The sequence below is a fragment of the Scyliorhinus torazame genome, chromosome 13 (genome assembly GCF_047496885.1).
Source record: "Scyliorhinus torazame isolate Kashiwa2021f chromosome 13, sScyTor2.1, whole genome shotgun sequence".
In the NCBI taxonomy this organism is placed as follows: Eukaryota; Metazoa; Chordata; class Chondrichthyes; order Carcharhiniformes; family Scyliorhinidae; genus Scyliorhinus; species Scyliorhinus torazame.
The window spans coordinates 77,859,691-77,887,487 of NC_092719.1; the positions used below are offsets into that span (position 1 = coordinate 77,859,691).

A 27,797-nucleotide genomic window follows, 5' to 3' on the forward strand; every position below is an offset into this window, starting at 1 on the left:
TTTTAAAGATCCTGGTTTGAAAGGCAGCTCGTCCTTTTGGAGACAGAGGTGCAATTAAAGCATCGTAAAAGTTTGGACTTATCAACTTTTATTCATTTAAAGAGGGTTCCCTGGGGAGTAGATACATAGAGACATTGGGCGGGATTCTCCGACCCCGCGCCCGTCGGGGGCCGCTCAATGCGGCCACCCCCCTCCCCCCCCCCCCGGCTCTGCCCGCGCGATGGGCCGAGTGCCCGCCAGGTTAGGCCGAGTCCTGCCGGCGTCGTTCTCGTCTGGTCCTACCCGGTGGGACCTCGACGTTAATGTTGCAAGGGGCCGTCCTGGTGGGGGGTCCCGACCCCGAGAGGGGGCCTCCACGGTGGCCTGGCCCGCAATCGGGGCTTACTGATCAGCGGGCGGGCTTATCCTGGTGGGGGCCTATGTTTCTCCGCCTCGGCCCCCTGTCGGTCTCCGCCATGTTGCGTCGGGGCCGGCGCGGAGAAGGCAACCTACACGCATGCGTGAACTCACGCCGGCTGTGGCGCGCATGCGCGAACTCGTGCCGACCGTGGCATGCATGCGCGGACCCGCAGCGCCCGTCCAGATGCCCGTATCGGCAGCTGGAGCAGCGTGAGGCTCTCCAGTGCCATGCTGGCCCCTTGTGCGGCGCAGGATCGTTGATCCTAGGGGCCAGCACGCTCCGGCGTTTACGCAGGCGTCAACACTTAGCCCCAGGATCGGTGAATCCCACCCAGTGTGTTCAGCTTAATAAGATGATGTAGTTAATGAGAGGAGCCAGGTGCTGAAGCAGTCTCTGGAGTGTGAGTTTAGTTTTAGATTGGGATGGTAACGGACAAGAAGCTGTGCTCTCACTAAAGTGGGGATAGATCTGTCTTTGAGCAGACTAGGAGTTTCTGGAGAAACAGTCAGTGAAAGAATTGACTGCAGACAGACCAGTCAAGCCGCTGTTCTCCAGATAGTGGGGCCTCAGTGGGGAACGCCCTGCCGAGGCTGCACTCAGTCCCGTTTCCTGTACTGAAGAGCTCCACTCGCCGGAGTTCCTCAGTGCAGGAAGAGATTGAGATGCCAGTTTTAATTGACACAATGGGCAGGATCCAGATCGCAACGTCTCGCGAGATCCCATTAGAGCTAGCGAGGAGGGGTGAGTTGGATAGATCCCGGAAGAGGGATCGCCTGGCATCTACCGGCCATGTCATGCCCTGTTTACCCGAATGGGGGTGTGGCGTGGCCGGTAGATCACATCCCTACTGCTCCGTCACTTTGAGCGCTCACATCCTCGCCAATATGCTGTCCAGCGCAATTTGCCCCTCAAAGTGGATGTGTTTGTCGCGGATGCCATTTTTGTGCTCCAATGGGCACATCCCAACTCTTTACTTCAGTCGTGCTGCAGACTTGCAGTATCTGATAGGAACCACACGAGGGTGCTGTAAACCAACCCCTGCAGAATGCCCGGGTTCTCTGGGAGAGCAGTGTAATTAGTTCCTCACTCCCTGATGTTGAGCTCTCACACACAAGCCTTTCAGTAACTATCAAATGTTTCAGAATCACACAACCTGTAATATATTACACTACAGTTTAACAGGACCTACAAATCAAAATATCAGCAAGATCAATCACTGAGCCATTTGCAACCCCATTTTAACAGTTAAATGATATCTTTCCGATATAAAATGCATTGTGCACACAGAGATCTGTACTTTTGCTACATAACATGTAATTACTGTGTGAGAGTTGCTCTGATTTGAGAATGTTTTGATGTTTCTATATATCATTTTGTATAATTTATGTCTTTAAAAAGTGTTGGACAAATCACATTTAATTTCCCTATAAACAGATGAAAGTTGCAGTTCAGAGGCTTGAACTCTCACTTCGGAAGAGGAATGTCCACAAAGTGAAGCACATCATCCAGAGTCGCAGTGCTGCGGGAGTGCAGCACTGTCAGATGAGTTGATTAACCAAAGCCTCTCAGGCGGATCTGAAAGCTCCCCTGGCACCATGCAAAGAGGAGCCTGCTGTCCAGGCCAATGTTTGTTCCACACGTGAATGATGCGACCTGGTAATTTGTCACACCGTCGTGTGCGGGATCTAGCTGTCCAACAATCTGACCACCATGTTTCCCACAATGCAATAGCGATGGCACATCAAAAGTGCTTCATTGTGAAGGGTATATTCGTATACTAACGCCTTCCCAATTCACATTTCTCTCTGCCTCGTCCAGCTCAAACCCTTCTCCGTCATGTGGTGACTGTGAAAGCAGACTTGATGGCTCATTCGCTTTAGGCTTCGGCCTGAGCGGCCGATGTGCCCTGTCCAAATCGTAGAGGGAGGATTCTTCCCCCTCCCCAACAACTCCGCAAATATCTTCACAAAGTACTTAGTCGGCCTCGGGCCCTCCACCTCCTCGGGCAGGTCCACGATTCTCAAATATTGCTTCCTCAACCTGTTCTCCAGGTCCTCCACCTTAGCTCTGAGCCCTCTGTTGACCTCCGCCACCCTCCGCATCTCCTCATCCATCGAGGTGAACTGGTTGCTGTGCTGCGACAATGCCTCCTCCACCCCCTTCAACTTCTCTCCTTGCTCCTGCACCTCGACCGACGTCTTCATCACTGCCGCCTTTACGGGGCAATCGCCTCCTCCCCCCGTTCTTTCAGCGTAGCCATCATTCCCTCCAAAGCACCTCCAAATGTTTGGCAAACAGCCTCTCAAACTCCACTGTTATCACCTCGGTCAGAGTTGGCACCATGCGGGGAGCGGCCCCACCCGACGCCCCAGCCCCCGCCTGAAGACCCAGCCCCCGCCATCTCTCCTCCTGCAGGACTCACAGCAGCACTCGCTGGTGGACTTTCGCTCGCTCCCTTCTTTCCAGCATCTTTCCTCTGGGACTGCGAAATTCCCCAACCTCCTTCCCACCCCAACTCATGCACAAACTCCCCTTGAAACGGTCATAAAAGTCCAACAAGCAGAGAGTCTAGGAGGAGCCACCTGACGTGTAACCTCCACCTACACGCCGCCAACGGAACACTCAAAGGGGAGCTGCTTTAAACGCTCCCTCACCACTCACCCCCAGTCAAGACACAAGCATGGTGGAGCGGAGAGATCGCTTTGGCGATGCCGACGTGGCCAGACTTCTCGACGGCGTGGATGAGAGACAGGACATCCTGTTCCCCCTAGGGGTCGGAGGACCAGCAGCAGAAGCAGTAATGCTGCCTGGGAGGCAGTGGCAGCAGCTGTCAGTACGGGTAGCATGACCAGGCGGCGCGCCGCACAATATTGGAAGAAGACCAATGATCATTACCGAGCTGCAAGGGTAAGTTACCAGCTGTTTCCTGCTATCAGTTCTGCCTGCCAACCCTCAAATTCCCCCCGAGATCACTGGCTGACACCTCGCACCCTCCCCTCATCTGATCTCAGAACCTCCTGGCACCCACCAGCACAACCCCTTCATATCCAGGTGCGGTGCCCGAACATGCCACCTGCTATAGACCATCCTGACCCATCAACTGTACAGCTGACAATGCCCTCTCTTTGTCCCGCAGGAGAAGATAGCCCATAATAAATGGAAACGGGCCAAGACAGGGGGAGGGTATGGAGTTTGAGAGATTCAAGTTTTCACCGCCTATGGGGAACGGGCCCTGGAAATCGCAGGATTGCCCGAGGAGAGCACGGTCACTGACAGCGTGGTTGACCTGAGCCACAGAGGTGAGGATCTACTACCCCTTAAACCAGGTGACCTGCCTCAAATGAGTACTTCATGTCAGACATTATTCTGTTCCCTCCCACTGACCACATGTCCATTGTCTCACAGGATCTCCATCTGATGAGGCCGGGCCATCCGGAGTTGCCCACCCCCCCTCCCCCCCGCCACCCAAGAGAACACCTCTGAGGAGAGCTCCGAGGGGGCTAGCGTCAAGGCCTCACAGCTATCACCCCCACCTTCCACCAGCGCAGAGACATGCACCTCGGATAGGCGACACTCATGGAAATGCTCCTGGGGCACAATCTGGTGAGCACCACACAGTTGCTGATACATTTCAGGGAGAGGCAGGAACATCCAGGAGAGACAGCAGCAGGAGGCCTGCTGGATCCCAGGACACAGCTGGGTCCCAGCCAGATGCTGAGCCTCTGGATAAGGTTCTCCCGGAGCTGATGAAGATGATGGGACTGTGAGATTCAGGAAGGGGGTGTCAGCAACATTCCAGCAACTGCAAGACCGACTGGAGGAGTCCTAAAGCTTTCAGGCTACAGAGATGGTGTCAACACTGCATGGCACCGAGGCCAACACTGCTAGGTTGGCAACTGCAGTGGACCACCTGGAGCATGGCGTCCGCGCCTTGAGTGGTGGTATTCAAGACATGGCTCAGTATGTGACAACCATGGCTGAGGGCCTCAACATCATATCCACAATTGATGAGGAACATGGCCCAGGCGCAGATGGACATTGTCGAGGCACTGCAGAGCACAGCTGAGTCACTGAAGTCCATTGCTGAGGGTGTCAACACCATGGTGCAAACAATGGGGAGCCTCCAGGACTGGCCGTGCCAGATGACTCCGAGACCTCCGAAGCTCATTATGGCTGCCCGTCCACCCCATGGAGTCACCCAAATGGCACCGCCACGGAGGAGGAAGCGCTGGAGGCCACCCCAGGGTTTTCGACAAGGAAGCTACGGTGGTCTCCAGTTCCTCTGAACCCCGTGCCCCCTCATGACACTGGCACATCTCAAGGGCAGCAGGCAGAACAGGGTGGCATGGCAACGCCTGTGACACCGGTAAGTTGGACAGGCCCCTCCGGCTCCAGGAGGTGACAGCCAAGGGCACCAAAGGCCACTCGGCACGGAAGGCAGCAGGTTGCCTCCACCTCTGATGTGCATCCTAGGGGCACACCTAGATGTAGCAGTAAACCATGGGAGATCAGGAAGAGTGACGAGCACTGAGTGGGCACTGCTGAGGTCACTATCTGTAGCTAGGGGGAATGGAAATCTGTCACAGTAAAATGTTCACCATTAAAACATGTCACACCTCATACATGTGCAGCCTCTGTCACATTAATCTTCACAGTGGGCCTTCCCACTGTCCCACCTCATAGTGCCCTCTGCTGCCCGGGCACAGTGGTCCACAATCAATAGCCCCGATGCAGACCCAGTTCAGAGGATGGACGTGAGAGCAATGTCAGCAGAAATACAGGAGTCAGGCTTTTGCAGAAACTGAGGCTTTCCTCACAGCAATTGAGCATCACTCCCCTGCCTTTTATATTGGACCACTGATAATGCCGACACAGGCCCATCATCCTGGAGTGATGTTACACAGCACAGACCCTTGGAGGGAGGTCAGGGAGCGGGTGGTGTGATGGGGGAGGGGGGAAGAAAATGAGGTGTGGGGTTGAACGAACGGACACAGCCTCATGCTAAGAGAATCTGGAGACAATGAGGGCCTCCCTGATCCTCCTTGCATGTCAGACCCTCACCACAGCCTGTCCTCCATCCTCTGTCTCTTCCTCGAGCTCGTCCTCCAGCCCCTCCTGGTCCCCCTCCTCAGACAAGGCCACATGTCCCTCTGACTCCCCCTCCAGTACGTCGCCCCACTGTTGTGCCAGATTGTGTAGGGCACAGCTGACACCACAAAGCAGGAGACTCTCTGGGGTCAAGTCATTGGAACCGCATTTTCAGCAGCCCGATGCTACAACCAGGGGTCGGACCCCAGGGGTAGGCCTTGCCAGGTTGGGGGGGGGGGGGGGGGGGCGTTCCCGGGGGCCTACCCAAGGTTGAAGAGTGAGGGGGCAGTCAAAATCCTGGATGGGGGCTGAAAGGGGAGAGGGGGGGGAAGAGCAGGGCTGCTGGACAAAATGGCAACCCAATCAGCAAGGAGCCTTTCCCTCTATGTGCGGGATAGCAGGATGTTTCTCAGCACTGCAGCTACTGAGAAACACCCACTAAACACGCCATTCAGCGGACTGTAGCTCAAGTGCGCTGAATCGCACCCAGAGTCTTCGAATATTTTTAAGGCAGAGCTAGGTAGATTCTTGATTAACAAGGGGGTGAAAGGTTATCAGGGGTCGGCAGAGTTAAGGTTACAATCAGATCAGCCATGATCTTATTGAATGGTGTAGCAGGCTCGAGGGGCCGAGTGGCCTACTCCTGCTCCTGATCTGCATGTTTTGTAAGTTCGTATCTTGAACATATGAATAACTGGCAGGGAACAGGGCTGATGTGCGGAGTTCATTGCCACATAGCACAAAGCTGTCTCAAGATAAAGTGAAGCTCAGCCAGATTCAATAACATGAAAAAGACCACAGCTGCGTGGAAATGCAGCTTCTGCAGCATTAGTTACAAGGAATAACAGCAGGACTGGCGGTGCGGGCGGGCTCCGGGGTCCTGGGGGGGGGGTGCGGGGCGATCTGGCCCCGGGGGGTGCCCTAACGGTGGCCTGGCCCGCGATCGAGGCCCACTCCTATCCGCGGGGTGGGGGGGCACTCTTTTCCTTCCGCCTCGGCCATAGCCTCCACAATGACCAATGCGGAAGTGACCCCCTCCTGTGCATGCGCGAGGATGACTTCAGCAGCTGCTGGCGCTCCCGCGCATGAGCGAACTTCTGCCGACCGGCGGAGTCCCTTCGGCCCCGGCTGGCGTAGTGCCAAAGGCCTTTCCCGCTGGCCAGCAGCCCGCCAACCACTCCGGCGCGGGCCTAGTCCCTCAAGGTGAGGGCTTGGCCCCTAAAGGTGCGGAGAAATCCGCACCTTTGGGGCGGCCCGACGCCGGAGTGGTTCCCGCCACTCCATCCCGCCGGGACCCCCTGCCCCGCCGGGTAGAGGAGAATCCCGGCCCAGGTCTGTTGATTGGGAGCATTTTACAATTCAGCAAAGGAGGACCAAGGGATTGATTAAAAAGGGGAAAATGAGAGTAAGCTTGCACTGTACATAAAAACTGACTGTAAAAGTTTCTCTAGGTATGTGAAGAGAAAAAGATTGGTGAAGACAAATGTAGGTCCCTTACAGTCAGAAACAGAAGAATGTTTATTAGGACACAAAGAAATGGCTGAAAAACTAAATACAGACTTTGGTTCTATCTTCACAAATGAGGACACAAATCAGATACCAGAAATGTTGGGAACACCAGGTTTAGTAAGAGGGAAGAACTGAAGGAGATCAATTTTAGTAGAGAAATGGTGTTGGGGAAATTGATGGGATTGAAGGCTGATCAATCCCCAGGGCCTGATAATCTACATCCCAGAGTGTTTAAGGAAGTGGCTCCAGAAATAGTGGATGATTGGTGGTCATCTTCCAGGATTCTATAGACTCTGGAACAGATCCTGCAGATTGGAGGGTAGCTACTGTAACTCCAGTATTTAAAAGGGAGGTAGAGAGAAAACAGGGAATTGTAGGCCAGTCAGCCTGACCTCAGTAGTGGGGAAAATTGTAGAATCCTTTATCAAAGATTTTATAAGCAGAATACTTAGAAAACAGTGGCAGGATCGGACAGAGTCAGCATGGATTTATGAAGGGGAATCATGCTTGACATACTGGAATTCTTCGAGGATGTAGCTAATTGACTTGATGTGGGGGAGCCAGTGGATGTGGTATATTTAGACTTTCAGAAGGCTTTTGACAAAGTCCCACATAAGAGATTAGTGTGCAAAATTAAAGCACATGGGATTAGGAGTAGTGTACTGAGATGGATAGAAAACTGGTTGGTAGACAGGAAACAAAGAGTAGGAATTAATGGGTCTTTTTCAAATTGGCAGACAGTGACTAGTGGTGCTATGACCGCAGCTATTCACAATATATATTAATGATTTGGATGAGAGAACAAAATGTTTGATCTCCAAATTTGCAGTTGACACCAAGTTGGGTGGGAGGGTGAGCTGTGAGGAGAATGCAGAGATCCTTCAGTGTGATTTGGACAAGTCGAGTGAGTGGGCAAATGAATGGCCAATGCAGTATAATTTGGATAATTGTGACATTGTATGTTTTCAAGAAGCAGTTACGTATAGCACATAGGGCGAAGGGGATCATAGGATATGGGGGAAAGCAGGATTAAGCTGTTGAGTTGGATGATCAGCCATGATCATATTGAATGGCAGAGCAGGCTTGAAGGGCCGAATGGCCTCCTCCAGCTCCGATTTTCTATGTTTCTATGTCACCTGAGAGAGGGCAGAACGTCCTCAGTATAGCCTCAGCAGTGTCAGTCTGGATTGCGAGCTCAATTCTCTCTGTTTTTATGATCAAAGCACAAGTTTCTAACTGAAAGTTAAGAGTGTTTTAGACTGTCATCTGAAAAGAAAGAATGTGTAGGGTTATGGGGAGAAAGCCAACTGACACGGTGAATATAACAAGGTGAAGCCAAGGCAGGTACCTCTCTTTCACTGACTCACCTCCACTGCGTAATGGAGAGCTGATACTGCAGGGTGTAGTGAGAGATTCTGCATTGGTTTGATCTGGGGCCTCTCCCAGCCTCTTGCAGACGTCCAGTGAATCATCAACATGTGGTCACTGAACACCGTTCCAAACACCAGCTGGTTAGGGTCTGGCTTTTCTGCTGACTTTTGAACCAATTCAACCTCCATATCGGCGGCCTTGAAGGAAAGAAGCAGAAACAAGTATATTAATGCTAAAGAGCCACCGGCTTCAAATCTTCTCAACAGTTGGCGTGCACAATGTTACATAGAATTTACCACACAGACACAGGCCATTTAGCCCAGCTGGTCGAAGCTGTCGTTTAAACTCCACACAACCCTCTTCCAACTCTAATGACCTCTTCCCACCCTACCTCCTAAGGGGTCTTGTGGCGCAATGGGTAATGTCCCTGCCTCTGAGCCAGAAGCTCCGGGTTCGAGTCCCAAGAAAGGTTGTGTTCATATCACAGTCAAACAGGCTGAGAGTCAATTACAAATCCTTCTAAACGCGCTAAGGCTAGCGGTAAGAGCGGGAGAGACTCTTGGCCAGTCACGCTTGATGTGGAGTGACCCCCCCCCCACCCCCCCTCACGCTATAAACCCCTGGCGACAGACTAACAACCTGTTCCAGGAATTACTAGCTACGGAAAGAGACAAAAATCAGACATAGTACAGCACTGGGAGTGGGAAGGGAATTGATATTGTAACGCTGCCCCCTCTCCTTCTATTACCTCCAAACCTTCCCTTCATTACCTCAATATGTCTTTGAAGCATTCCATGTAAGTGCCACATTATGTGCAAAGAAATATTTTCTAATTCTTCATTAGATTGGTTGAGGACTCTTATGTTATAGTTCTGGCCTCCCTGACAAGTGAAAACGGTTTCTCTAAACCTGGTGTATCAAACTCCTCCACCGTTTTAAAGGCCTCCTTGTTAGCTCTCCTCTTCAAAGCAAAGAGCTCTGAACCTTTTCAATCTTTCCGCACAGTTGGAGCCTCTCAATTCAGGCCACATCCTTGTTTAACTAAGCAATGTGAATGTTTATTTAGGGTTTATTTTGGGGTTAAAGAGTAAATGAGAAGTGATTGCGCAGAAGAAGTCATTGTCAGTCACAGAGCCCATACCTCATGGAACTAGGGCTGCGTATTTGAGATTTCCTGGGGTTCAGCCATCACTCCAAGCATCAGGTGGTGGTATCAGCACCAGGTTTCCCAAGTTTGATCCTTGGAGCAGCTCAGCTGATGGGTCTCTTGCACGCGGGCTGGGCCATGGAACAGTAATGCTCTGATAAGTTCTCAACACTGCCGAGTTCCCTATCTCAGTCAGACCATGGGAAGGGGGAAGAAAAGTAAACAGCTTCCAGCGTAGAGGGGTGAAAAACTCTAAGTGGGGATCAGAGTGGTCTCTTTCATCCAGTAACACAGTTGGAGTGGACGTCCAGCCTGGGATCCAGATGCACGCAAACTCTCTTAAATGGGGAAATTTGGTATAAGCATGGATTAGAAAAAAATTCAAAACACATGAATAGATGGAACCCATTCAGGCATTTGAGTCTGTTCCACATTCAATTAGATCGTAGCCTACCTTTACTTGTACCTCAATACCTATATTTTTCTCCATGCTTTTTCTCCATATCCCTTGAACTCTTGGCCGACGAAACATTATTAATTTCAGCCCTGAAATCTCCCATTGTCTCCCTGCACGGTAGCATAGTGGTTATCACTGTGGCTTCACAGCGCCAGGGTCCCAGGTTTGATTCCCTGCTGGGTCACTATCTGTGTGGAGTCTACACGTTCTCCGCGTGTCTGCGTGGGTTTCCTCCGGGTGCTCCGGTTTCCTCCCACAGACCAAAGATGTGCAGGTTAGGTGGATTGGCCACGCTAAATTGCCCTTAGTGTCCAAAAAAAGGTTAGGAGGGGTTATTGGGTTAGGGGGATAGGGTGGAAGTGAGGGCTTAAATGGGTCGGTGCAGAATTCGATAGGCCGAATGGCCTCCTTCTGCACTGTATGTTCTATGCATCTACAATCTTTTTCTGGAGAGAATTCTAGATATTCACTGTCATTTTTGTGAAAAAGTGCATACTGCTTTCCCCCCTGAATGGCACAGCTCTAAGTTTAGAATTGTGTCCAATCACGACGACAGGGAAATGCGACTGAGTGAGGTCCACCGGTAACTTCACCAGCCAACCAAACACATATTGAATTGTTTTTAAAAAACTGTTTTTTTAAAAGGACCTTTAAAAAAAATACAAGAAATGATAATGACCAAAGATGGCTATCACCAGTCACCCGAAGTCTCGTTGTGCGTTGACCACTTTTCTGGAAAGTTTCGACATGGATTACACGACAGATCTACCCTGGTATGTTGCATGGAATTCCACACCCACAGGGTGTCATGATCTACTTCAAACTGAGACTTGTAAAAAGAAGGCATTAAAATGCAAAGTGCTGGACTTGAATCAACTGTAATTCTGTCAAGGGAACTGCTAACGCGCCAGACACACCCAACAGACACTCAAAATCTCCTATGGACAAAGTAACCCCATCTCCTGTTGGTTTCTGCTATCTTGAAATGTGTCAAACATTTTTGAAATGAAAAACCAAAAAGGTGATTACCTGTTAGACTACAGTGACTACAGGACATGCTAATCAAATTCCTACTGGGAATATAAAGACCAGCGGTATAAGAATTTGTTCTGCCAAGCCAAAACTGGAGAGAGCAAAATCAAAGTCACCTGGAGACACTGTTGAAGGAAGCTGTGAGGAATTTCTCACTCTCTCTCTGAATCTAAAATGGGCTCCAGCAAGGTGCAGTTACCTGAACTCCAATTCAACTCCAAGAATTTAACAGAAATCAGCAAACGTCAAATGGCGACAGTGTTCAACAATCTACACCTCAAGGGCAACCAAAGGACTTAATCATATATTATCTTAACTTTTATTTGGACTGTAACTTTTTCTACTTCTATATCTTTGTGTGCGTGTATGCCTTTTATTATTTTTTCTTGGGTTTAGTAACCAATAAACGTACTATTTATTTAACTCAAGAAAACATGGTTTGATTAGCTTATTAAAAATTAAATACGTCTGGATTGGAAAAGGCATCTACAGAGAAAATAAATGTGAATAAAAACGTTGCAACCAACTGAGGGGACTGATGAAAGGGCAGCCAGTTCACCCGATCTTAATACTCCTCCTGTTCCATATTCCCTCATGAGGGGATATCACATTTCTTTAATCTACCTTCTCAAATCTTTGTCATTTTAGACATAGGCACATAGAAAGCTAGAAAATAGGAGCAAGAGGAGGCCATTTGGCCCTTCGAGCCTGCTCCACCATTCATTTTAACATGGCTGCTCATCCAACTTAGTAACCTGTTCCCGCAAAGCCATGGGGAAGTTGGAATGTAAACGCAATGAGTGAATTTATTTGATCAATTAATGCACTGGATTTGTGAAGGGTTGTTGCGACATTCTCTGGGCTTTACGTGTCTATAGGCTGCATTGCAAGTATATTCATAGACTTGCATAAATTCGAGTATTTACATAGATGGCTAAAGTGAATGTGTTTGCCACAATTCTGAACCTGATTTTAATATAAAATTTAAAGCTATTTTTTCCACGCACATGACATTAGGAATACAACAGCTAACCAAATCCCCACGGCAGAGATGACAAAGTTCATAAGCATCAGATCTCGATTTCAGCAAAGTAGCCTTTTCTGCTTAGATGGTTTCACTGGAAAATGCCTGGAGCAGTTGACCATGTGATGATGGCTACACGTACTAGATACCTTTCTGTTAAACTACCTGAGCACAAAAAGCTCCTTCCCCATAAACGGAGAGATGCGTATGAATGTTGTCATCTTTGCCTGGGGGATTTGGCTTGTGCGCCGGCCTGCAGTCACTTGTAAGCAATGATGTGGAGAATGTATCACGGTTCACTAAAACCCCACGCGGAATCTCTTCCACCCAGGAGTGGATTCCAGCAAATCGTGGAAATCAGGAAAATCAGGAGGGTCGCATAGGCCACTTGACGATAAATGGGAATGCAAAATGCCAAAGGTGCTGGAAATGTGAAATAAAAACACAAAGCGTGGAAATATTCGGTGTGCCTGGCAGCAGCTGTGAAGAAAGTTAACCTTCCAGGTCAATTATGGGTGACAGGTCACTCACTGCGCTAGCTCTGGGAAGAATTCTCCCAAAATATTCCCGTGTTGGCCCCAGCAGGAAAACTGGAGAGATTCCCGTTGGGTGGTTTGCAGCGAATCAGTTCGCAATTCAATTTTTTTTGCAGTGGGGAACTAAAGACGACAGTAAGACCAGCTCCCCAGAGATCTTGATCATCTTTCCTCCGAGATCTTACTGGCTGCCCTGATCTCAAAGTTAAGTTTAAGGTTCACCCACCCACCCCCCACCCTGAACCGACGGTGTAGATCCCAATGGATATCGCGATATACCCATAGACATGGGTAACACCCCCGACCTTTCTCCCCGCCCATCATTACATTTCTGGGTTAACCCCCCCTCCCACCCAACACCACGCACGCTCCTCCATCCATCCTCATCGGTGCACCAGTAACCCCCCCCCCCCACCTCCCCGACTCAGCAATATGGGATCACCTAAAGCCCCTCCTTCAGACCCGTCCCTTGCTAATGTCACCCTGGCAGTGCCACCATGGCAGTGTCACCCTGACTGTGCCAACCAGGTTCCTTGACTACCCAGGGGTTTCAATAGCCTACAAGCCCCTCACCGCCCACCCCCCACCCCCGCGTGCCCATCACGACTGGTTTCTGCATTTGAAAACCAGTCGAGATTCGCACCAGGTGCACGCTGCCCCCCGAGGATCGGAGAATCCCAGGAGCAGGGAGAATCCGGCTTAAAACCAGCGGAGCATATTGAAATAAGGATTTAGATATGCTAACCTGGTTCACGCCCCGCCCCAGATTATGTTGGGGCAGAGTGGATCCTAATTGGGTTCTCCCTGGTGCAAAAGGCACTATGGCCACTTCACCCACGATTCGCTGTCCCCAGCGCACTCTGCACATGAGCATGCAGGGCCGGGGAATCAAGCCCTCTATTTCTCTGACCACAGATGCTGAAGCAGGTGACGGCTGTAACTCAGGAACATTTAACCTGACTGTAATTAATGTTAAAATGTCATCATCACATTCAAGTCAATTTTACTTGCACTTCCTGTTGCTGTGTTATTGTTACATTTTCAGTGTAGCCTTCCCTGCACCATATCTTCTCATGGTGTTTGTGGGACAAAGCAGATTTTCACTGATTCCCATACTGAGGTTTTTTCCTGGAACAGGTCGCTAGTCAGTCGCCAGGGACTTATAGCTTGAGGGACGCCAGACCGCGTCTAGGTTGGCTGGCCAGGAGTCTCTCCCACTCTTACCACCAGCCATTGACGTGTTTGGAAGGATTTACTAGTTGCTATTCAATCTATTTGACTGCGTTTGAATGCACCTTGCTTGGCCATCCTTGGGCGGACCTCAAACATGGAGCGCCTGGCTCAGAGGCAGGGACACCACCCATTGTTCCAGCCACCGGACCTCACTCTTGGGCTGCCCGCTCAAAATAGCGGCCCGATAGCGGGATTCCCTCGGGAATCCCTCACAATCCTCCTGTGCATAAAGTTGCATGGCTAAGGATTGGGAATTGTTTCCTGTTTTGCGCTCCTGTAATTCAGCTCCCACGGAAGAACATAAGGCGGGATTCTCCGTCGGCCTATGCCAAAATCAGGAAACGCGATTGGGCGACGAATACCCTCCGACACCAAAATCAAGGTAGGCGCCGGTTTGGTGGAAAATCGCGGTTCTCCGGCACCCCAAAAATGGTGTAAATGTAATGTGCGATGTTTATACACCGTTTGCATATCATTAGCGGCCTTGACCCGGTATTTTGCGGAGCCTCCGCGATTCTCTGCCTCCAATGGGCCAAGTTCCCGACGGCACGGTTCGCTTGTGGTTTTAAAAATCGTGAACCTGGCGTGATGGTTGCTGGGAGAGAGAGAGAAGAGGTAAGACACGGAGAGGAACAATTGCAGGCTGCTGGCCCGGATACTGGCCGTGATGGTTGGGGTGGGGGGGGGGGGGGGGGGGGGAACTGGACGAGCATCTGTGGTGAACGCCCCCCCCCCCCCTCCCTCCCACCGGGACTGGGGCGGTGCCCAGGCACCGACAGCCATTACGGCGCCCATCTTGCTGTGCAACAACTGACCACCACCCTGGCCCCTGGTTCTACACAGTGACACTGGCACCTGTGCACTTTTCCAATTCCCCAGGGTACGATCCAATGAGCATTTCACTTTACTTTCTATCGATTTCAGCCAAAAGGCTTTCAAAATTCTTGGAATATTCTCCGTTTGGAATACTGTTTTCTCCAGCCAGAGCTGAATCACACCTAATTTGCGCTCACGCTGTGAAATGGTACGAATAAAGTAATGGCATGAAGGGAAAACTGGTCAATGGGAAGACTGGTCAAAATGTTTGATACAATGCAAGAAAAGCTGACCTACTCATTCCAGTTCACCAGACCCCTGTAAGGAATGCTGCCCTAACCATTGCAGACCCCTGTAAGACTGATAAGGCCGACTCCGCATAACTTGAAGTTTGAATAAGATCAGAGAAGGTCAAGCCATTTCAAAATGCCTGACCTCGGCAACTCCTGATAAGACTAACTCGTCATAACCCAGGGCCGTATGAATAAGACAAGAAAAGGTCAGGAAGGAATAAGTCTCCTCCGACCTTTTAATGTTCCCTCCAAGAACAAGATAATGGTATGAGTGATGCGACAAAGAGCCCGAGAAGATCAGCAAGGTTAGGTATGTTTTATGATATTGCTTATGTTTGTACTTCTGATCGAATTCCTGACTAAGCTGTAGTCACACAATCCTGATAATGATAATGTATAAATACTGAGCTGATTCTCTATGAAAGCGCGGACTTGGGAAGGAATCAGCAGTTGTACTAACTGCTCTCTGACCTCAAGTTTCAGCCATTACTGCACGCAATCTCTCCGTAAATAAAGCCTTGTTATTTTGCCTTAACGAGCGTGTTGAATCTTTCTACAACAGTCCAGAAGCAGGAAAATATTGACTTCAATTTGGCGCAAGCGAGCAGTTACCAATACCCTGAGTAAATTCCGTGGGGGACTGAAGAAGTGATCGAGCCACGACCCGGAGGGAAGAGACGGACGCCGGCACAAGGTAAGATTCACCTTAGTCTCTCTCTCGGATCGGTGGTTCAACCCCTCATCCCTGACGGAAGTAACTAACAGTTGACGGTGCTCGAATCTAAATTGGACTGTTAGTAGAGTACTTAGAGTTCCTCATTCACCTGAGGAAGGAGCAGCGCTCCGAAAGCTAGTGACATCGAAACAAACCTGTTGGACTTTAACCTGGTGTTGTAAGACTTCGTAGAGTACTTAGGGTCAGGGACCCCAATTGGGGTTAGCCTTAGGTCAGGGACCTCTTGTTACACAGGCTTAAGTTTGGGTCAGGGACCCTGCAATTTGATTTGGTATCAGATATTTGTTTTTGATCATTTTTTGTTGCCAGGGGCACATTTTACTGACATTATGGGACAGAGTTTAGACAAAACCGGGGGCAATTCCCCTCTATTTTTTATGTGTTCTGAGACCCCTTCTCAAGAACGTAATTTCCGAAGATTATCTGCTGCGCTGAACAATAAATTGGGTAACAATATTTGGCCACTGGGTGGCACTTGGAACTATGATAATTGCATTGCTGCAGAGAAAGCTATTTGGGAGAGAAACGCCGGCTTCAAATGGAAATCTTTAATTTCAGAGTGGAAAAAACAGTCCACTAAACGCCACAAACAATCACTATTAATGAGTTAGAGAGATAACGCCCGCAGGAAAGGGATTGATGATTGTGTGGATGGTAAAACAAAAAATTGGGAGACTTTAAAATTGGAATGTGAACTTTGGATAGGAAGCGTAAACAACAAAGCGAAAATAAGAAATCTCCAACCAATAGGCAGGGAGGGCTAGCCCATCACATTAAACAAAAGGAGGATCCTCCCAGTTGCTCTGGCATGCCGATGTTTCCCTATTCAGGCGACACAGAAGAGGAGGAGGAGTTGACCCCAAGACCCCACCCTCATCCTGCACTGCCCGATCCTACAATTCCACCGTCCCAAGTCCAGCCTCTCCCTTATGGTCCCGCTGCCAATGAGATTCCTGCTGTCGCTTCCCCCGTAGCAACACGCACTCGGTCACGCACGCAAGCCGTGAATGTGGAACAACCCTTCACCTCTGTCAATCGGGCTTTTCTTGATTTATCACTCCAACCTACGGAGGAGGAAACTTTTCCGCCGCCACCTCCCCCCGCAAATTATCCCATTAGGAGTGTTATTAACCCCCACGCTGGTGATAATGACGACCCATTCATTGAGGTGTGGCAGGCTTTTAAACCCCATGAGCTATGTTTGACCATGGCCCAATGTCCCTCCTGCAAAGAGGACCCAGAAGGGTTCACTGAGTTTTTGAGAAGAACTGCGACCATGTACGGTGCTACCGCACGTGATCAATATTCACTGATTTATTCATCCCTTCCCCCAGAATTAGGGGAAAGATGGAAAAATGAATTAGGACATCATGGGGACACGTGGACGGCCTTCAGCGTCGCACACCAAACGGAGGGCGATCAGAGAACATTAATGTTCCCTGCACTAAAACGGGCTCTCCGTAAACCCGTTGACATCACCAAACTCCTTGAATGTACCCCCACTTCTAGTGAACTTTTTGACCGCTTTTGTGGCGTGTACACTTTTTACTCCGGGGACATTGCTTTCAATGCAGGCACACAGTCTCCCCAATTTAATGCACTATTAATGCAGGTTTTACCTGACCAGGTAGCATCCAGTATTAAAACTAATAACATGGACTGGTCTGACAATTCTAAATCTCAAATGACACGGGCTGTGTCTTATTATTGGAGCAATGGCCGCAACTGTGAGACCTGTTACAAAGACACTTCGCCCAGAATTAAATCCGAATTCGTCCAACGTCCTCTCAAAGAAGACCTCCTAAAGGTCAAAATTCTCAGACAGATTCACGTTACTATCGCCCTGATTGCACAGACCCTCCTGAATTTGGTTACCGCTCACAGGCTCCTTAACCATTCACTCCACACTCGGAGGATTTTGACGGCGCTCCTCCCCACCGTCCTCCTCCCAAATATGTCACTTGCTTCAACTGTTAACGCACAGGCCACTACGCTAGGGGTTGTCAAGCACCCCGACGACAAGGGAGATTTCAACCCCGTCGGCAGACACCCTTCACTACCTCTAACCACTACTGACTGGCCCGATCGAACTTTCCGGTCCTCTCAACAGACCACTCTGACGAGCCCACCGCTGCGATTTACATAGAAGGCGTGCCTATCCCCTTCCTGATTGACACTGGCGCGACTCATTCTACACTAGACTGGACATTAATTCAGAAACATGGCTTTCTGATAAGCATGTGGAACTTGCTGGTTTCATGGGGAAACGTGCTGTTTATCCACTTACGAAGCTGCTCTCTGTTCAATTTGAGGGCAGGGAATGTTGCATCCCTTTCACGGTTACCCACGTCCTCGGTGTCAACCTGGCTGGACGTGATTTGCTGTGTCCCTTGCAGGTGGAAATTGTTTGCCTTGATAACGGCATTACAATATCAGCTATCCCGCAGGCCCAGCTTCGAAATTTTCCCCTTTTCACTACTCCACAGTGGTGGTCGGTTGATTTTGATCCCTCACACTTTTCACCTCCCTTAGATATTTCCGATTCACATGTCACTCTTTGCTACGATCATACAGGATGCTCGCCTGATTTGGCGACGCCCTCGGTTCTCTACAATCCATTTCCTTTGTTGGCCTCGCTAAGGGAAAAGAAGGGTCTGCCTTTCTTGTGGATTTACCCCATGGCCTCTGGCGTCAGTCGGGACTTGTCTCACCCCACGTGACCCTTTCTGTCATGAAGGCTACAGTGCCAAGTCCTTGGGGTTTCTGGCAACTGCACTACGAGGACAAGCTGATACTTTCTTTAATGGAAGTCAAACCCTACCCGCAGGCACTTTAGAATATTTTCAACGCCCATTTGGCCTCATTGGCACACTGCACCACCATCGTTCAGTCCAATCTACGACTTCTGAACTACCCGCAGATTTATGGACGGCCTCCAAACACGAAGTTGGTCTCACTAATGTCCCTCCCGTTGTTATTAAAGTTAAACCTGACATGCCCTTGTCCTCGATTTCACAGTACCCTTTCCCCCCACCCCCGAGGCTGAAGAAGGAGTCTCGGTCATGATTCAATCGTTCCTTCAACAGGGAATTTTGGTACCATGCCAATCGCCCTGTAACACCCCGATTCTTCCAGTTCCTAAGATAGGAAGACCATCCGAACGACGTTTGGTCCAAGACCTCCGAGGTATTAATCAGATAGTGGAACCCTTACATTCTATTGTCCCAAACCCGGCTACAATCCTTAGTAATGTCCCACCGGAAGCGACTGTTTTCACCCTTGTTGATTTACAATATGCCTTTTTTGCGATACCCCTCGCCCCTGAATTACAGTATTTGTTTGCCTTTACATTTAAGGGCAACCAATACACTTGGACTAGGCTCCCACAGGGCTTCATTCATTCTCCAACCCTTTTCTCACAGGCATTGCACTCCCTGTTAGCGACATTATCACCTCCTGGTGGCTCCACCATCATCCAATACGTTGATGACTTACTCCTTGCCAGCCCTGACTTCATCGCTAACCAGCGTGCCACCATTTACCTGCTCATCCATCTCCATTCGTGGGAATATGTGATCCCGCCCGCTAAAGTTCATAAAGGCCAATGGCAGGTCAAATTTTTGGGTGTCCTAATAAGTGCTACGGATCGCTCCCTTACTCAGGAACGCATTACTCCTATACTGCAGACCCCATTTCCTACATCGCCCAAGCAGGTGCGAGCCTTTTTAGGATTGGTGAACTTTTGCAGACAATGGATTCCGAATGTTACTGTCCATACTAAAGATTTAACTCCGTACTCCTCTCAAAATGCTCCTCTTAAGTTTGAACTTCCTGATTCAGCAAAACAATCTTTTGTTACTCTCAAATATGCCCTGGCTACCGCCCCAGCGCTAGGACGACCTATGTATGACAGACCCTTTCAGTTGTACGTTAATGTTCTTGATGAATGTGCCACTGGTGTTCTTACTCAAGAACATGGTGACCAGCGTCGCCTGGTCGCCTACTATTCTATGAAATTGGATCCTGTAGCTTGTGGTCTACCTCCCTGCACCCAAATTCTTACGGCTGTCCATTTGTTAGCACAGGCAGCCTCTAATCTGACCCTTCACCAGCCAGTACAAGCGCATACCTCGCACTCTATTGTGGCTCTCCTAACATCTCAGCAAACCCAGCATCTGACTCAAGCCCGCTTGAGCCGCTATGAGGTTTCACTATTGTAAAACCCCTACCTCTCTTTTCACTACTGTTCTACCTTAAATCCTGCTTAAATTCCTCGAACAGCCCCCCGATAACCTTGCGGACCCGCCACACGATTGTTTGTTTCGGAATCACTTCCTTACCGCGCCTCGCCCGGATTTAACGGACCGGCCTATTGATAATCCAGATCTAATTTTTAATGTTGATGGTAGTTCCTCCATTTCTCTCACTGGCATCCCACAGTCGGGATATGCCATGGTAACCGACACTGACATGCAGGAAGCAGCAGCCTTCCAGACCCCTGTCTCTGCACAAAAAGCCGAGCTATTCGCCCTTACTCGAGCATGTATTTTGGCCACAGATAAAAGTACTAATGTTTACACTGATTCCAGGTACGCCTTTGGTGTGACCCACGATTTCAGCCACCTCTGGCAACAGCGAGGCTTTCTCACCTCTGCGGGAGCTCCCATTCAAAATGCTCTTTGGGTTAAAAATCTCCTCGATGCTATTCAGCTTCCCCATAAATTGGCAATTATTAAATGTGCTGCGCACACAAAGAGGGACACTCCTGTTCAATTAGGGAATGCCCGTACTAATTTGGCTGCTAAGGCAGTGGCTACATCAGCCTCTCTGATTTTGCCCAGTGGGGCTAATCAGGCTCTAAACCAGGTACCTGCATTTGGAATGAAGGGCATGCCAGAGATAACTGAGGTTCAAAATTTACAGAGGGATGTCTCTGATTCCGAGCGCGCACTATGGAAGTCAATGGGGTGTTCACACTCCTTGACAGGAGACCTCTGGCTTACTCCCGTTGGTCAAGTTTGTATTCCGAATTCTTTATTGCCGCTACTTATTGATTATTTGCATTCTTGTACCCATCTTGGCAAGGAGGGAATGGTACAGCTACTCCTGAAAACTTGGTGGCACCCAGATTTGAATACAGCAGCGCAAACACGGCTGGATCGATGCCTCATTTGCATGAAACATAACAAGGGTAAAGGCATTAAGCGCCCTCCAAGAACCACCCCCTTGCCAGATGGCCCTTTTGCCTGTATACGGCTTGATTTTATTGAATTGCCAAAAGTACAGTGCTATAAATATTGTTTAGTAATAATCAATGTGTTTAGTAAACGGATTGAAGCCTTCCCCACCACGAATTGTACTGCACATACGGTGGTGAAGTTGTTAACAGAAGTTATTCCTCGTTTTTGGGTACCCAAAATGGTGAGCTCAGACAATGGACCACATTTTGTGGCTCGGATCAATACTGAATTGTGCGAAGCACTCGCAATTAAACAGCAACTGCACTGCGCGTATCACCCGCGGGCAGCAGGAATTGTGGAAAGAGCCAACGGGACTTTAAAAGGAAAATTATCTAAATTAACTGAAGAAACTGGGTTAAATTAGCCAAAAGTATTACCCTTGACACTGTTTCACATGCGAGTGACTCCCCATTCACGGACCGGACTGTCAGCTGCAGAGATAGTCTATGGTCGGCCAATGAGGACTCCCTGGGATGCCCATGAAAAACCCCTGGGGGGGGGAGTAGACCTCCATGTGATGGGGGAACAAATGCAGAACTATTTAAAGCAATTAACACTTACTCTGAAGTTTCTCCACTCACAGGTGAAACAGGCACATCTCCCAGTAATGGCAGGGACAGCCGTCTCTCGCTATCCAGTGATCAAATCCGGAGACCACGTGTTGGTGAAAAACTGGGACAGAAAGAAACTAGTACAACGCTGGAGCGGACCCTTCCTCGTACTACTGACTACACCGACGTCCGTCAAGCTTGAAGGACGTTCAAGTTGGATACATCTATCCGATTGCAAGAAGATAGTCTCCAACCCAGACGAGAACACAGGATGAAGATCTTCAGTATACTTTTTGGACTCTCTGGACTATTTAGCCTTAATGGCCACTCGGTAGTAAAAAAAACCGAACTAAACGAGACCTGCATTCCAATACCTATTTATATATGTCATATCTTTATGCCGAAAAATTGAATGTAAGCAAATGTTGGGTTTGTACCCACATCCCCGCCCATTTGAGGGAAGGAATACCTCTCCAATCCCTCCCCTTCATTATCGCAGGGACAGTTGAATGGGTTTTACGACAAAATCAAACAGGGAGCAGGGGAGATAGGGGGGATATGGAAATATGGAGATCTGCTGGCTATGACATGACTAAATTTTCAGTTTCGTATCAACCTACCTATAATCATGCCTTGACTCCACCCTCCCTCACTGTCCACTCGTATAATGATCAAGGTTCCATGTGTTTTAATAAATCAGGGAAAGGAAAGTTAATGGGGCAAAGTAGGTGCAACCTTACAGTTGACTGGCAAAGACCGGTACCAGGCATATCCAGCAAGGGCATGTTTAACTGTGATTGGTCCAGGGTATGGAATATAACCTCTAACAGTTCATGGGGACAGACATCCCCAATCCCCCGGATGAGATTAGCTGATGATTTTACGGCCTATAATGGAACCTATTTCATATGCGGCACTAAAGCATATCCGTGGCTCCCCATTGATTGGACAGGATCCTGCTTTTTGGGATATGTCGTACCTCAAATGCGTCACCTACCCACCTTTAAGGACTCCACCTCGCGAGCCAAAAGGACCATTTCTAAAACGGAACAGGTCTTTATGATGGCCTTTCCCTTGTATGGAACGGGCAAGGCAGCCAACGAACTGATCCACATGGCCACAGCATTGGAACAACTGGCGAACGTAACGGCAACAGAAGCCAGGGAAACTGGACAGGCACTGGCTGAGGTCTCAGCTGAGCTAGTGGCAGTCCGGACCGTTGCATTACAAAATCGACAGGTTTTGGATTATCTGTTAGCCTCGCAGGGAGGAACGTGCGCTATCATAGGTCAGGAGTGCTGTACTTATATTCCAGATGGCTCTGAAAATATCACTAACCTGGCCGACCATATTAAGAGACAGGCTGCTCAAATTCAAGAGATTGATAGTGAATTTCATGACTATAACCCTTTGGGTTAGCCCCCTTGGGTTGGCTAGGGTGGTTGGGTCACGGATTATTTGGCTGGACCTTTAAGGCCTTCATGCTGTTACTACCACTGCTAATAGGGATAGGATTGCTTGGTTGCTTGTGTAAATGCATTTTCAATCGAGTGATGGATATACCTATTTAACTAGTTGTCATGATATGACAAAAGGAGGGAATGTGATATGGTACGAATAAAGTAATGGCATGATGGGAAAACTGGTCAATGGGAAGACTGGTCAAAATGTTTGATACAATGCAAGAAAAGCTGACCTACTCATTCCGGTTCACCAGACCCCTGTAAGGAATGCTGCCCTAACCATTCCAGACCCCTGTAAGACTGATAAGGCCGACTCCACATAACTTGAAGTCTGAATAAGATCAGAGAAGGTCAAGCCATTTCAAAATGCCTGACCTCGGCAACTCCTGATAAGACTAACTCGTCATAACCCAGGGTCGCATGAATAAGACAAGATAAGGTAAGGAAGGAATAAGTCTCCTCCGACCTGTTAATGTTCCCTCCAAGGACAAGATAATGGTATGAGTGATGCGACAAAGAGCCCGAGAAGGTCAGCAAGGTTAGGTCTGTTTTATGATATTGCTTATGTTTGTACTTCTGATCGAATTCCTGACTAAGCTGTAGTCACGCAATCCTGATAATGATAATGTATAAATACTGAGCTGATTCTCTGTGAAAGCGCAGACTTGGGAAGGAATCAGCAGTTGTACTAACTGCTCTCTGACCTCAAGTTTCAACCATTACTGCATGCAGTCTCTTCGTAAATAAAGCCTTGTTATTTTGCCTTAACGAGCGTTGTTGAATCTTTCTACTACAGTTCAGAAGCAGGAAAATATTGACTTCAACAAAGCCTTTCATTCATATCTCTGTGAAATTGCTTTAACTAGGCTGTGATTGACAGCTTCCACACACATCCAATTGTCTGCATTCTTTAATTCATCTCCCTTCATGCTTGAGTGGATTTCAAATAGTCAGCTGTGAAACTAACCGCAATATTTATAAACATCTAGCTATGATTGACAGCTCCTGGACCACATCAAAGACAGGTAAGTGGTTTCTGCAGGAAAAAAGAGGAAATGAGAACACTTAACTGCCATCTTAGCTAGTTAAAGTAATTTCACAAAGATGTGAATGAAAGGCTTGCAGATCAAAGATCTGAGGGCGTTTAAAACCAGCTGACTGGTTTTCTCTTTCCAGGAATTTGCAGGCACTGCATCCTCTGCCTAAGCCAGCAGGTGAGTTCTAAATCAGTGATTTTTCTTTCCACTGCCTCTCTCTGGACTACTCTCTAGCTTCCAGGCAGGAGTCTTTCTGATGGGGGTCTTCCAGACAGGGGTCTCTCTTATTGTAAGAATCTTCACGAGACATACGAGGACAACCCAAGTGATCTCCCCGTTGTGCTTGTGGAATATCAGCTCCCCCGCAGAGGGGCAGAGGCCTAGCAGCTGGGGCTCGTGAAACTAATGCTTAAAAGCCATCCCTGTTTGGGATCGTTATGATCGGTAATCCTGGCTGGGACCTAGGTGCTGTATGCCACGTTGCGACCTTTACTTTTGCCTTAAGAATAAACCTGTGTTTATATCACATTCTTGGGTCTCGTGAAGATTTTATACTTATTGTGGGGGGGGGGGGGGGGGGGGGGAGGGACTTCGAGCCAGGGGTCTCTCTTATAGGGGGGCTTTCAGGCAGGGGTCTCTTTAATGGGGAGATTTCAGGCAGGGGTCTCTTTAATGGGGAGATTTCAGGCAGGGGTCTCTTTAATGGGGTGATTTCAGACAGGGGTATTTCGTATGGGGGACTTCATGGGGGGGGGGGGGCTTCCAGACAAGGGTTTTGCTTATGGGGGGGCTTCTAGGCAGGAATCTCTTATGGAGGGGGTCTCTGTAATTAGAGGATCTCTGTGCAGATCTCTGTAACGGAGGGTCTCTGGTCGGGTTTTCTCTGTAATTGGGGGATCTGGTGGTCTCTCTCATGGGGGAACTCTGGTGTGAGTCTCTGTAATTGGGTCTCTCTGGTGTACATTCTATTGTATTGTATTGTATTGTAATTGGATCTCTGGTGGGGATCTCTGTAATGGAGGGTCTCTGGTGGGGGTTTCAATCATTAGGGTCTCTGGTGGGGTTTTTTCATATGGGTGTCTCTAGTGGGGGGCAGTGGGGAGGTCTGGTGGGGTGAGGTTGGCAGGATTTGAATTGTGGAGGGGAAGGTAGCCCTCCAATAGACTTTGGGGGTATCTCCCTTAAAGAGTTTCCCCTTGAACTACTGTGAGGTCCACCGCGCCAGGGCCACATCTGTCAGCACCTGCATCAATTCTCGCCCACGTGATTCCCAGCTGAGAAGACCGAAGGATCACGTGGACTTGGAAAACATGGTGCTCTGCCCGCTTAACTGGCCCATTTGCATCCTCCCACTGGTGCAGGGCATGAACCTCAAAGCCACTGCTAGAGGGCTGCGGTGCCACTGTGACCAGAGAACCCCGCCCCCCCCCCCCATGAATGGCCAGAAATATATACAGGCAGTATGTCTGCTAAAGCTGTATTTAAGGTGTTGTAAAAGTGAGGCAATCATTGATTCTAACCATTGACTTGTTTACATATAGATGGCTAATGAAATATTATTTATGGAAAATAGGTTCCATGGGGTGTAGTTAATTAATGAGGGATGGTGTTTAGCCCTAGCTCAGCAGGTCATGGGATATCTTAGTGGGATACAGATGATGTCATTAATGTGAGGAGCCAGGTCTGTGTGGTTTTGGCAGTTTTGCCATAGGAGTTGAGTTAGTCTAGACAGAAGGATTTTCAGGTTGTTCCTGAAAGGTCTTCCCCAATAGTCTGCACAGAGAACAGCAAGTAACCCTGATTGCTAACTGTATTTAGGAGCGAGTTTTGAACTTGGGTTCCTTAGTTGGAATATATATAGTGGCAGGTGTAGATCTTGAGTTAAAGCTTTTCCTTCTATTTAAGAACTGTTTTAACTATTAATTGTAAAGTTTCTTCCTTTGATTTTACTTTAATGTGGTTAATTCTGTGTTGAAAATAAATTTTGTTTTAACATAAAAGATACCTATTGGTCAGAGGCATCACTCCTGGGGTGAAGTATCCTTTCCTCACAGTTTTACAAATTGCAAATTGTTTGTGTTTTTTTCATCCGGTATCCTTCACGGTGTAACCAAACCCTGGGAGCATCTCAAGGACACAGTCCCTCTGCTCCTGCATCCCCTTTAGAATTCTACCCTTTATTAATTTGCCACTCATTCTTCCTACAAAAATGAATCACTTCACCTTTCTCGGCATTGAATCTTAAGTCGCATCTGTCTGAATTTTAACACTATCCTTCTCACGGTTCACAATTTCCATCTTGAAGGGCTTTGATTCAGTAAAGAGGGAAAGACTTCCTACTAGGGACTTGTCAATGAGATGACATCAATTTAAAATTGTAACTGAGGAAGAAGTAGGAGAATTATCTTGCACAATTCTGACACAACAGTTAAGACAGAGACCGCTGGATTGTTTAATGGAAGAACAGACAAACACTACGTCTGCAGTAAGTGTCTGTGGCTTGAGTAGCTTTGGGCTGGAGGTTGAGCTGTGGACACTGCGACACATCAGGGAGTGCGAGAGTTATCTGTGCGCTTTGTTTCAGGAAGCGGCCACACCCCTTAGGATAGGATCTTCTGGGTTGGGAAGTGAACGTGGACAGGAGGGTGTGACTGCAGCTGTAGGCAGGTAAGGAGACCCAGAGGGCAGGAGTGTCAGCTTCTGCAATTGGCCCAACAGATTTGTAGTGCTTTCAGCTTGTTTGGAAGAGATTGGGGGCCGCACAGTGCATGAGCTGACAGTCATGGCCCCGTGGCAGAGTGGGAAGAGCACATAAGGATGGAGTGGTTGTTGAGGGCAGTATAGTGAGGGGGATTCACACTGTTCTCTGCAGCAAGGAGGGTCCTTCTGCTGCCTGCCCAGTGCTAGGATTCAGGATATCTGCTCAGGGCTGCAGAGGAACTTGCAGTGGGAGGGTCCAATGATAGTAGTCCATGTTGGTACCGACGACATAAGCAGGACGAGGAAGGCAAATCTGCACCGTCAGTATGAGGAGCTAGGCACCAAGTTAAAGAAGCAGAATCTCAAAGGTAATAATTTCTGGATTATTACATGAGCCACATGAAAATTGCCATAGGAAAAATAAGGGGCGAAATTCTCCTACCCGCCCCGCCACATTTCTGCGCCGACCGGCCGGCGGGAGTCTCCGTAACACCGGCCGGTCAATGGGGTTTCCCATTGTGGGGCACCCCCACGCCGTCGGGAAACCCCCGGGCGCCGGCAGAACGGAGACTCCCGCCGGCGGAGAATGACGCCCCAGATTAGTGAAATTAATGCGTGGCTAAAATACTGGAATGGGAGAAGTGAGTTCCAGTATGTGGGACACTAGCACTAGTACTGGGGAAAGTGGAGGCTGCAACATTGGGACGGTCTACCTCTGAACCGTGCTGGGGGTGATGTTCTAGCGAACTACATAACCAGGGAAGGGAAGTAGAAAGAGTTTTATTCTAAATAGCAGAGCGAGGGATCAAATTTGAAAAAATGTGGTAAACCAAAGAGTAGAGACAAGGCAAAAGAGAAAGGTACTAATATGGGAAATGATAAACAGACCATGACAGGAAGGGACTGAGAGTACAAATCGAAGAGTAAATCAGCAGATAAGGCTAGAGGTTACAAAACTAATAAAAGGACAAAACTTCAGACTGTAAAGGCAGGGGTGCACTGTTGAGGCTGAATAAGGCTCTAGTCAAACACCATTTGGAATATTGTGAGCTGTTTTGGGCCATGTATCTCAGGAAGGATGTGCCGACCTTGGAGAGGGGCCAGAGGAGGTTCACAAGAATGATCCCAGGACTTAAGGACTTGTTATATCAGGAACGGTTGAGG

General features: G+C 48.8%; 1 protein-coding gene and 1 long non-coding RNA gene across 3 annotated transcripts in view; one reads left to right on the forward strand and one right to left on the reverse strand.

Moving 5' to 3' along the window:
- bcat1 (branched chain amino-acid transaminase 1, cytosolic) overlaps positions 1 to 27,797 on the reverse strand; it is a 118,290-nt gene that overhangs the window by 51,118 nt on the left and 39,375 nt on the right. For both annotated transcript variants that reach the window (XM_072471819.1, XM_072471818.1), the window contains exon 3: positions 8,365 to 8,565. In XM_072471819.1, coding sequence (XP_072327920.1) covers positions 8,365 to 8,565 — 201 coding nt within the window. The remainder of the gene's footprint in view (positions 1 to 8,364; positions 8,566 to 27,797) is intronic.
- On the forward strand, positions 15,387 to 23,664 carry LOC140387714 (uncharacterized). Its single transcript, XR_011933968.1, has 2 exons — positions 15,387 to 15,600; positions 21,466 to 23,664. It is a non-coding gene; the product is annotated as an uncharacterized lncRNA (long non-coding RNA).